The sequence below is a fragment of the Pseudophryne corroboree genome, chromosome 6 (genome assembly GCF_028390025.1).
Source record: "Pseudophryne corroboree isolate aPseCor3 chromosome 6, aPseCor3.hap2, whole genome shotgun sequence".
NCBI lineage: Eukaryota > Metazoa > Chordata > Amphibia > Anura > Myobatrachidae > Pseudophryne > Pseudophryne corroboree.
In genome coordinates, this window is record NC_086449.1 from 823,603,450 (window position 1) to 823,615,667 (window position 12,218).

The 12,218-nt window shown below is 49.0% G+C and overlaps 1 protein-coding gene across 2 annotated transcripts in view; it reads right to left on the bottom strand.

Annotated features, from left to right (window-relative positions):
• Positions 1-262: 262 nt before the first annotated feature.
• The window catches only part of KDM5A (lysine demethylase 5A), a 116,862-nt gene continuing 104,906 nt past the window's right edge, over positions 263-12,218 (bottom strand). Inside the window, exons 25-28 of one of the 2 annotated variants that reach the window (XM_063929213.1) lie at positions 11,475-11,634; positions 11,138-11,352; positions 10,641-11,048; positions 263-1,561 (exon numbers count right to left, since the gene is read on the bottom strand). In XM_063929213.1, coding sequence (XP_063785283.1) covers positions 1,349-1,561; positions 10,641-11,048; positions 11,138-11,352; positions 11,475-11,634 — 996 coding nt within the window. In that variant the 3' untranslated portion in view covers positions 263-1,348. Of the gene's footprint in view, positions 1,562-10,640; positions 11,049-11,137; positions 11,359-11,474; positions 11,635-12,218 lie in introns of both variants that reach the window. The other variant, XM_063929212.1, reaches the window with a different exon arrangement.

Consider the following 12,218-nt stretch of genomic DNA (forward strand, 5'->3'; position numbering starts at 1 on the left):
TGTGTGTGTGTGTGTGTGTGTGTGTGTCTTAATGCCTTCACAATGGAGGATGAACCCAACAGGTCTGCAGAAACAGCGCAGAAGCATCCGCCGATTATGATCAGGTCTGGATTAGTGAAGCAGGACTTGCAGCCTGGAGCCCCTCGACTCACATCAGGAGGATGGCTCGGCCGGGGCAAGGGGTGCCCGCTTATTAAACCGCAGGAGTTTTCCAGACCTTTCCTCGGTGCTGTGCAAAAGAAGACCTCTCTAATAATATAAATAGGCTCTAATAAATGCATTTTTATTTTCCAAATAACTACTACTGTCTTCTATCCCCAATAACAAAAATATTGAAAACATTTTCTTTTTTTCTTTGTGAGGACAATCGGGAGAAGACACAATCCACATCGGCCCTTGACAAAGAAAACGGTCTACCTTTCCGCAGCGCCCAGCCGCCTGCCCCGCCTTTTTTTTTTTTAGCCTAAAATAGATAAATAGATACAAAATAAACAAATTACAGTATTTTTTTTTCTTTTTAAAAGCTTAATGAGCCCTGGTCAACAAACAGCCAGTCCGGAGAACGGGGGGGAGAAAACTATTTATACAACAGTCCGTAGTCACAGGAAGAAGTGAAAATGAAAGTTCTTCCCCCCAGATTTCCTCATACTAAGATCCCACAAAGGCCAATTGTAAACCTCAACCCTGCGCCAAGCGACGCCAGGCACCCTGCACTCCTGGCGGCAAGTGTCCGCGCCGTATAACTGCTCAACGTTTATTCACCATCTACGTGGACTCAACTCCCTCCTCTGTGATGTAAATCCATCAGATTTCTGACGCACACAGTAAGCACACGGCCCACGCAGGCAATCAGGTTTCCGGAGAATTCCTTAGGAAAGACGCAGAGAAGTCATCCACACGATGGGTGTACTCTAAACATCAGCAAAACACAAATATTACAACTCCAACTAAAACCTGAGTGAGCGGATGAACAATCCTCCTGTACGAGGGACCTGTGCGTTGTGCCCTGCAGCATTCTGGGATAGGGGCTTCCATTGTAAAAGGACATCTCCCAGCTCTGGGAGTTTGGTTGGCGGGAGGGAGACCATGAATCTCGTTGGCTTGTTAATAGAACAGATTTTTTTCTCTCTCCATTTTGCTAGCAACGTCCGGAACCTTCTGTGCACTTGGTGGTTTGGGGGATTTCCAAACTATCTGTGGCCGAGATTTCCCATGCTGGAAAAAAACGCACAGAGCTGAGTGGCTACCGAACACAGGTGCCTCCGCTCCAGAGAACTGGGCCGAGGGTGGTAGATTGGAGGAAGAGAAGTATAGGAACAGCTAGCTCAAACAGCGGGAATCCTTTATGCTAGCTGACCTCCTGTTTCACCTCAATGGTGGCCATGGGGAAGCCAGGCGTGAAAGTCAAATTGGGTGGGCAGGGGGGGCAAGGTCCCTGGACTTTCTTTCGGGTACAGTTCGTACAGATGTAGTCCTCATTCTCCGCCATTTCTGAGGAGACGCCAACGCAGACCTGATGAAACCACTCGTCGCAGCCTCCGTCGCACTGCACCCAGTCCACCTGCGGGGGAACAAAAGGACGTGTTAGAAAGACGCAGGACGCACAGTAAAGAAAGGACGGTATCGGAAGAAGGGAGCACAGCAGACGCGTCCGGCTGATGCCATAATTCACAGAGCTCAGAGGAAACAGGTAGAAGGGTGACCAGGAAATACAGGTGCACTAGAGGGTGCACGGGGACTTCCAGACAAATAGCATGCTGCACTGCAGCTGGGGCAGATGTAACATGTGCAGAGAGAGTTAGATTTGGGTGGGTTGCATTGTTTCTGTGTAGGGTAAATACTGGCTGCTTTATTTTTACACAGCAATTTAGATTTCAGTTTGAACACACCCCACCCAAATCTAACTCTCTCTGCACATGTTACATCTGCCCCACCTGCACTGCACATGGTTTTGACCATTAGAGAAAAATGTTGTTTTGCAATCAACCTTGACTTAGGCCCTATGGCCAGTATTGCAAATGTTTTGTTTAAAGCTATTAGATAAAAATACATCAGTGGAAACATACACAGATACAACAATGTATCCAACATTCCTCTGCAGGGTATTGTAGCGCTAACTAGTAATTCAGGAGGAACCAGTGAACTAAACATGGGGGGGGGGGCAGTGTTTTGTGAAATGAACCAAGATTCAAGAGCCGGTGCCTCATACCTCAGTGATGTCCTCGGTTGGCAGTGAGATGAATGGTGTGTAGGATACAGGCACAGAAGACAATATATAATAGGAGAGATAACTATAAGCAGGAGGGGGAGGGTGCTAAGTCAGAGGCGGTGTCCAGAAAACAAAACGCCCCACTAACAGATGTAAATCATACCAATAATTTAGGAATGAAATGTCTGTTTAATACAAATTAATGACAAAGTTGATCAATACTTTTTATTTTTGTATTCCCTCCAGCGAGACGTGCAATTACATCTGTGCACAGATTCGGCGTCTCCTAGCGGCGTGCTGGAACAGTCGTCAGACTTGGGTGGAAAAGTGAGCAGCAGCAAACACACACTTTGCATAACGTTTTTCCACAGCTACTTCCACGTATAACACCAGATATTAACGCAGATTACGTGACGCTTTGTTCTAGAGATAATGTTGTAAACTGTTTTTACACTTTTCCCCCTGATAAGTAAGAAGTGGAAGATTAACCCATAGGCACCCATTCCCAGTTTGGGAGGAGAGCAGGGGGGGGGGGGGGGGTTTGGAAACAGAATGGTATAAGTTATATGGAAATTAGCAGACAGCAGCTCTCCAACTATTGTGGGACTACAACTCTCAGCGTATACTCCACCTGCCGGTGGCTGGCAGAGCTAGGACTGACATTAAACAGTTACGTTACAAGCCTGTGCAGCAGGAATCTGGAAGCCGGTCTATTCTTTCCACTGAAAAGAGGATTATTGGTACGGTGGAAATCCTGCAAAGTCTGTATGAAATGCAGATTTTCTTCCCACGAGACCAGGGAACAGAAGCCGCTTGTTAGAGATCACCGGTGATTGGCTGGAGAAAGCTGCACTTATAGACCCACTACAAACTGCAAATCACTTATAGAGCTAGCTATAGGTACTGCAGGGCCGCTGTGTCCTTAGGCACAGATCCATCAACGTTCAACGTTTCATACATACGAACTGTATTCAGAGTAAGTGCTATAGCCGTCACTTCAGACTCATGTGGAGGGTTCCCTGACCTTTACACTGGAATCTGACAAATCCCTTGGATTAATCCCCCTTATAACTATGAACCATGCCCGTTTCTTCTTGTAAGAGAGACATGCAACCCATTTAGGAATGATGGGCCTTATATCAGGTTTGTTAGCAGACCAAAAAAGTTAGCAATTGGGCAAAACCATGTTGCACTGCAGGTGGGGCACATGTAACATGTGCAGAGAGAGTTAGATTTGGGTGGGGTGTGTTCAAACTGAAATCTAAATTGCAATGTAGAAATAAAGCAGCCAGTATTTACCCTGCACAGAAACAAAATAACCCACCCAAATCTAACTCTCTCTGCACGTTACATCTGCCCCCCCTGCAGTGCACATGGTTTTGTTGCTTACTTTTTTGGTTTTCTAAGAAACCTGAATAAGCCCCTATGTTAGCCAATTTGCCATCAGCCTTGTGTGATAAGCAATGCCATGGTGTCACCGTCCCTACAGTAAAGACAGTGGGGGGAGAATTATGGGTTCCGGTATGAATGGTCGACCATGTTATGGTCGACAGTCATTAGGTCGACCACTATTGGTCGACATTGACATGGTCGACACATGAAAATGGTTGACACATGACAGGTCGACATATGAAAAGGTCGACATGAGTTTTTTAACTTTTTTGGGTGTCGTTTTTTGCGTAAAGTGACTGGGAACCCCAATTAGTGCACCGCGTCCCCTCGCATGGCTCGCTTCGCTCGCCATGCTTCGGGCATGGTGCCTTCGCTTCGCTCGGCACACTTTACCGTTCCAATCGTAGTCCATGTGGATCGTAAAGTATGGAAAAGTTCCCCAAAAGAAAAAAAAGTTAAAAAACCCATGTCGACCTTTTCATGTGTCGACCTTTCATGTGTCGACCATGTGTCCATGTCGACCAATAGTGGTCGACCTAATGACTGTCGACCATAACATGGTCGACCATGTGAACGGATACCAGAATTATGACGTATAGCTAGCTGCCTATCTATGTAATTCGACCCTAATCTCTGCGTATGCAAAATAAAAAACACCTTTTCCTATAGGATCAGCTTCTAAATATATCTCTCTCTAAAGACCATGCAATGTCTTCTGTCGGGGAACCGTACAATACATTCAGATGTGTATAAACATAAATATTCCCCAACAATATAATATTGTCTTCTGCCGCCATGAAAAACCATCATTAAACACGTCAGCTGCTCTGTAACACCAGGGTGTAATTCTAAGGGGCTGATTCAATGGTGCCAACAACAGGACTCCAAGCCGTCTCAGTTAGCCCCGATTTCACCAGGAATCGGGTATTTTTGTTTGCAGCCCCCATAGGGGCGTGTTGCAATCTCAGGGTTACCGTTAGAGCGGCAGCTGCGTGTGAACATCGTCAGCATCTGTACCGCGTCCTGAGTGTTGCAAGGAGGCACAGAATGAACGGCAACTGTGACTGCTGTACAGTGATTACAATTATAAGCAAGGCAGGGAGGGACAGCGAGAGCCCCTACTACTATCTCATATAACATACGTCTGCTGAAACCACAGGAAAACAGCGCATATAACCATGTTATCTCTAACGTAGCCTTCTTTTCCACCAGAAAAGAAAACTGGGGTCGTTTTTGGTTACTCTTGAAAATCGTAAATAATAACAATTTACTTACCGATAATTCTATTTCTCATAGTCCGTAGTGGATGCTGGGGACTCCGAAAGGACCATGGGGAATAGCGGCTCCGCAGGAGACTGGGCACAAAAGTAAAAGCTTTAGGACTACCTGGTGTGCACTGGCTCCTCCCCCTATGACCCTCCTCCAAGCCTCAGTTAGGATACTGTGCCCGGACGAGCGTACACAATAAGGAAGGATTTTGAATCCCGGGTAAGACTCATACCAGCCACACCAATCACACCGTACAACTTGTGATCTGAACCCAGTTAACAGCATGATAACAGCGGAGCCTCTGAAAGATGGCTCACAACAATAATAACCCGATTTTTGTAACAATAACTATGTACAAGTATTGCAGACAATCCGCACTTGGGATGGGCGCCCAGCATCGACTACGGACTATGAGAAATAGAATTATTGGTAAGTAAATTCTTATTTTCTCTAACGTCCTAAGTGGATGCTGGGGACTCCGAAAGGACCATGGGGATTATACCAAAGCTCCCAAACGGGCGGGAGAGTGCGGATGACTCTGCAGCACCGAATGAGAGAACTCCAGGTCCTCCTCAGCCAGGGTATCAAATTTGTAGAATTTAGCAAACGTGTTTGCCCCTGACCAAGTAGCTGCTCGGCAAAGTTGTAAAGCCGAGACCCCTCGGGCAGCCGCCCAAGATGAGCCCACCTTCCTTGTGGAATGGGCTTTTACAGATTTTGGCTGTGGCAGGCCTGCCACAGAATGTGCAAGCTGAATTGTACTACAAATCCAACGAGCAATAGTCTGCTTAGAAGCAGGAGCACCCAGCTTGTTGGGTGCATACAGGATAAACAGCGAGTCAGATTTTCTGACTCCAGCCGTCCTGGAAACATATATTTTCAGGGCCCTGACTACGTCCAGTAACTTGGAATCCTCCAAGTCCATAGTAGCCGCAGGTACCACAATAGGCTGGTTTAAGTGAAACGCTGAAACCACCTTAGGGAGAAATTGAGGACGAGTCCTCAATTCTGCCCTGTCCGTATGAAAAATTAGGTAAGGGCTTTTATAGGATAAAGCCGCCAATTCTGAGACACGCCTGGCTGAAGCCAGGGCTAACAGCATTACCACTTTCCATGTGAGATATTTTAAGTCCACAGTGGTGAGTGGTTCAAACCAATGTGATTTTAGGAACCCCAAAACTACATTGAGATCCCAAGGTGCCACTGGAGGCACAAAAGGAGGCTGTATATGCAGTACCCCCTTGACAAACGTCTGAACTTCAGGAACTGAAGCTAGCTCTTTCTGGAAGAATATCGACAGGGCTGAAATTTGAACCTTAATGGACCCTAATTTTAGGCCCATAGAAAGTCCCGTTTGCAGGAAATGCAGGAAACGACCCAGTTGAAATTCCTCTGTAGGGGCCTTCCTGGCCTCACACCACGCAACATATTTACGCCAAATACGGTGATAATGTTGCACAGTTACATCCTTCCTGGCTTTGATCAGGGTAGGGATGACTTCATCCGGAATGCCTTTTTCCTTCAGGATCCGGAGTTCAACCGCCATGCCGTCAAACGCAGCCGCGGTAAGTCTTGGAACAGACAGGGTCCCTGCTGGAGCAGGTCCTTTCTTAGAGGTAGAGGCCACGGGTCCTCCGTGAGCATCTCTTGAAGTTCCGGGTACCAAGTCCTTCTTGGCCAATCCGGAGCTACGAGTATAGTCCTTACTCCTCTCCTTCTTATGATTCTCAGTACCTTGGGTATGAGAGGCAGAGGGGGGAACACATACACTGACTGGTACACCCACGGTGTTACCAGAGCGTCCACAGCTATTGCCTGAGGGTCCCTTGACCTGGCGCAATATCTGTCCAGTTTTTTGTTGAGACGGGACGCCATCATGTCCACCTTTGGTTTTTCCCAACGGTTCACAATCATGTGGAAGACTTCTGGGTGAAGTCCCCACTCCCCCGGGTGGAGGTCGTGTCTGCTGAGGAAGTCTGCTTCCCAGTTGTCCACTCCCGGAATGAACACTGCTGACAGTGCTATCACATGATTTTCCGCCCAGCGAAGAAACCTTGCAACTTCCGTCATTGCCCTCCTGCTTCTTGTGCTGCCCTGTCTGTTTACGTGGGCGACTGCCGTGATGTTGTCCGACTGGATCAACACCGGCTGACCCTGAAGCAGAGGCCTTGCCTGACTTAGGGCATTGTAAATGGCCCTTAGTTCCAGGATATTTATGTGAAGTGACGTTTCCATGCTTGACCACAAGCCCTGGAAATTTCTTCCCTGTGTGACTGCTCCCCAGCCTCTCAGGCTGGCATCCGTGGTCACCAGGACCCAGTCCTGAATGCCGAATCTGCGGCCCTCTAGAAGATGAGCACTCTGCAACCACCACAGGAGAGACACCCTTGTCCTTGGAGACAGGGTTATCCGCTGATGCATTTGAAGATGCGATCCGGACCATTTGTCCAGCAGATCCCACTGAAAAGTTCTTGCGTGGAATCTGCCGAATGGAATCGCTTCGTAAGAAGCCACCATTTTTCCCAGGACCCTTGTGCATTGATGCACTGACACTTGGCCTGGTTTTAGGAGGTTCCTGACTAGGTCGGATAACTCCCTGGCTTTCTCCTCCGGGAGAAACACCTTTTTCTGGACTGTGTCCAGAATCATCCCTAGGAACAGCAGACGTGTCGTCGGAATCAGCTGCGATTTTGGAATATTTAGAATCCACCCGTGCTGTTGTAGTACTACTTGAGATAGTGCTACTCCGACCTCTAACTGTTCTCTGGACCTTGCCCTTATCAGGAGATCGTCCAAGTAAGGGATAATTAAGACGCCTTTTCTTCGAAGAAGAATCATCATTTCGGCCATTACCTTGGTAAAGACCCGGGGTGCCGTGGACAATCCAAACGGCAGCGTCTGAAACTGATAGTGACAGTTCTGTACCGCAAACCTGAGGTACCCTTGGTGAGAAGGGCAAATTGGGACATGGAGGTAAGCATCCTTGATGTCCAGAGACACCATATAGTCCCCTTCTTCCAGGTTCGCTATCACTGCTCTGAGTGACTCCATCTTGAATTTGAACCTTTGTATGTAAGTGTTCAAGGATTTCAGATTTAAAATAGGTCTCACCAAGCCGTCCGGCTTCGGTACCACAAACAGCGTGGAATAATACCCCTTTCCCTGTTGTAGGAGGGGTACCTTGAGTATCACCTGCTGGGAATACAGCTTGTGAATGGCTTCCAATACCGCCTCCCTGTCGGAGGGAGACGTTGGTAAGGCAGACTTCAGGAACCGGCGAGGGGGAGACGTCTCGAATTCCAATTTGTACCCCTGAGATACTACCTGCAGGATCCAGGGGTCCACTTGCGAGTGAGCCCACTGCGCGCTGAAATTCTTGAGACGGGCCCCCACCGTGCCTGAGTCCGCTTGTAAGGCCCCAGCGTCATGCTGAGGACTTGGCAGAAGCGGGGGAGGGCTTCTGTTCTTGGGAAGAGGCTGTCTGCTGCAGTCTTTTTCCCCTTCCTCTGCCCCGGGGCAGATATGAGTGGCCTTTTGCCCGCTTGCCCTTATGGGGACGAAAGGACTGAGCCTGAAAAGACGGTGTATTTTTCTGCTGAGAGGCGACCTGGGGTAAAAAGGTGGATTTCCCAGCCGTTGCCGTGGCCACCAGGTCCGATAGACCGACCCCAAATAACTCCTCCCCTTTATACGGCAATACTTCCATATGCCGTTTGGAATCCGCATCACCTGACCACTGTCGCGTCCATAACCCTCTTCTGGCAGAAATGGACAGCGCACTTACTCTTGATGCCAGAGTGCAAATATCCCTCTGTGCATCTCGCATATATAGAAATGCATCCTTTAAATGCTCTATAGTCAATAATATATTGTCCCTGTCCAGGGTATCAATATTTTCAGTCAGGGAATCCGACCAAGCCACCCCAGCACTGCACATCCAGGCTGAGGCGATTGCTGGTCGCAGTATAATACCAGTATGTGTGTATATACTTTTTAGGATATTTTCCAGCTTCCTATCAGCTGGTTCCTTGAGGGCGGCCGTATCAGGAGACGGTAACGCCACTTGTTTTGATAAGCGTGTGAGCGCCTTATCTACCCTAGGGGGTGTTTCCCAACGCGCCCTAACCTCTGGCGGGAAAGGGTATAATGCCAATAATTTTTTAGAAATTAGCAGTTTTTTATCGGGGGAAACCCACGCTTCATCACACACCTCATTTAATTAATCTGATTCAGGAAAAACTACAGGTAGTTTTTTCACACCCCACATAATACCCTTTTTTGTGGTACTTGTAGTATCAGAAATGTTCAAAACCTCCTTCATTGCCGTGATCATGTAACGTGTGGCCCTACTGGAAAATATGTTTGTTTCCTCACCGTCGACACTGGAGTCAGTGTCCGTGTCTGGGTCTGTGTCGACCATCTGAGGTAACGGGCGCTTTAGAGCCCCTGACGGTGTTTGAGACGCCTGTACAGGTAATAACTGATTTGCCGGCTGTCTCATGTCGTCAACAGTCTTTTGTAAAGTGCTGACACTATCACGTAATTCCTTCCATAAGACCATCCAGTCAGGTGTCGACTCCCTAGGGGGTGACATCACTATTACAGGCAATTGCTCCGCCTCCATACCATTTTCCTCCTCATACATGTCGACACAACGTACCGACACAGCACACACAGAGGGAATGCTCTGATAGAGGACAGGACCCCACTAGCCCTTTGGGGAGACAGAGGGAGAGTTTGCCAGCACACACCAGAGCGCTATATATATATATAAAGGGATAACCTTATATAAGTGTTTTTCCCTTATATAGCTGCTGTATAGATTTATCTGCCAATTTAGTGCCCCCCCTCTCTTGTTTTACCCTATTTCTGTAGTGCAGGACTGCAGGGGAGAGTCAGGAAGCTTCCCTCCAACGGAGTTGTGAGGGAAAATGGCGCCAGTGTGCTGAGGAGATAGGCTCCGCCCCCTTCTCGACGGCCTTTCTCCCGCTTTTTTAAGGAAAAATTGGCAGGGGTTAAATGCATCCATATAGCCCAGGAGCTATATGTGATGTATTTTTTGCCATCTAAGGTGTTTTTATTGCGTCTCAGGGCGCCCCCCCCAGCGCCCTGCACCCTCAGTGACCGGAGTGTGAAGTGTGCTGAGAGCAATGGTGCACAGCTGCGGTGCTGTGCGCTACCTTATTGAAGACAGGACGTCTTCTGCCGCCGATTTTCCGGACCTCTTCAGTCTTCTGGCTCTGTAAGGGGGCCGGCGGCGCGGCTCTGGGACCCATCCATGGCTGGGCCTGTGATCGTCCCTCTGGAGCTAATGTCCAGTAGCCTAAGAAGCCCAATCCACTCTGCACGCAGGTGAGTTCGCTTCTTCTCCCCTTAGTCCCTCGGTGCAGTGAACCTGTTGCCAGCAGGATTTACTGAAAATAAAAAACCTAAAACTAAACTTTTTCTTAGAAACTCAGGAGAGTCCTAGAATGCACCCTTCTCGGCCGGGCACAAAAATCTAACTGAGGCTTGGAGGAGGGTCATAGGGGGAGGAGCCAGTGCACACCAGGTAGTCCTAAAGCTTTTACTTTTGTGCCCAGTCTCCTGCGGAGCTGCTATTCCCCATGGTCCTTTCGGAGTCCCCAGCATCCACTTAGGACGTTAGAGAAATAAAAAAAATGAAACAAAATCATTAATAATAGCCAAAAAATCCACAACAGACAGGTGGTCAGACAACACATGAGGAGAGGGCGTAATATGCTGAACCGCCCCCGCCCACCTCCCTCACCTTGTCCTTGCACGGGCGCTGGCAGTTCAGCGCAGCACAGATGGCGTTCTCGTCGTCCGAGTCTTCTGCCCCAGACCAGTCATACTTTGAGGGGATGTCCAAAATCTTCTTCTCTCTTTTCCTCTCGATGATCTCTTTGCTCATTTCCGCTTTCACCACGGCGGCTTTCTCCTTCTTCCTCTTGCGCTCCTCCTCTTTGGCCAGTCTCTTGGCCAGCTTGCTCAGCTCCTTGGCCTTGTCATGTCCCAGCTTCAGCTTCTTCTTTTTGGTCTTATCCAGCTTCTTCAGATCCTTGGACCTCTGCTTGCCCTCAAAGAGATGCTCAGCTCGCTCCAGTTTCCTCTTGCGCTTCTTCTCGGAGGAATCTCTGCTCTTCAGTTTCAGCGGCTTCTCATCCAGGCTGTCGTCCTGTGACAGAAAGGATACGGATGATGCAGGTGAACGTATAAGCCACCCCACCCCACCCACCCGTCATTTATAGACCCAGAGCATCATACCTCCATGACGTGCAGGAACCTCTCCTCCGAAGGCGGATGTGTGGCCTGCAAAATGCGCCAGATGTGTTGCGTCTCATCCAGCGACACCTCCAGCAGGTCCCCCAACATCATGAGTTCTTCCAGGTGACATTTGGCTCCAGGAGACAACTCTAGGACAGGGGGCTCCAGACTTCGAGGCACCAGAGGGGTCTTCCGCGGCTGTTTCCGAGGGGTCCCTGTAGCTTTGAGAAATCAAAGCGCAATGTTACTGCCCTATAGCGTCAAGGCTTACTGAGCGATATCCAGGAGTACATCCCCCTGGTAAATGCAGCATATGAGGGGTCCTGGACCTGCTCACCTTGCACACAGCTCTTGGAGGCGGAGGAGTAGGCATGTTCAGAACAGAAGGAGGGGGCCGCCCACATGTGGCTGACGACTTCCTCCGACTTAATGGGTATCTCCTCGTCGCAGAACAGGTTGGGCTCCAGGCTGCTGCAGGACTTGACGCTGCCAGTGTCCTGGGAAACACGGAAACACAATGAGAGAATCACTACACATAGTACAAACACGATGCAAATAGCAGCAAGAGAACAGTAACACGCCAAGGTGATAAGCTGATGAGGTCAACATCAAATAGACTGTTCCCCCAGAATCACACACAACCCCATCCACAGGATAAGACGTGATAAGCTGTGTACAGGTCTCCCAGCCAGACAACAGCGCACTGCTAGCCGGAGTATATCAACAGGCTGACACTCAGATACAGCAAATCCCCCACACACACACTCACATACAGCAACAACCCCCCCCCCAACCCCGCACACTCAGATACAGCAAATCCCCCACACACACACTCACATACAGCAACAACCCCCCCCCCAACCCCGCACACTCAGATACAGCAAATCCCCCACACACACACACACACACACACTCACATACAGCAACAACCCCCCCCCCCCCCCCATCCCCACACACTCAGATACAGCAAATCCCACACACACACACACACACATACAGCAACAACCCCCCCCCCATCCCCACACACTCAGATACAGCAAATCCCCCACACACACACTCACATACAGCAACAACCCCCCCC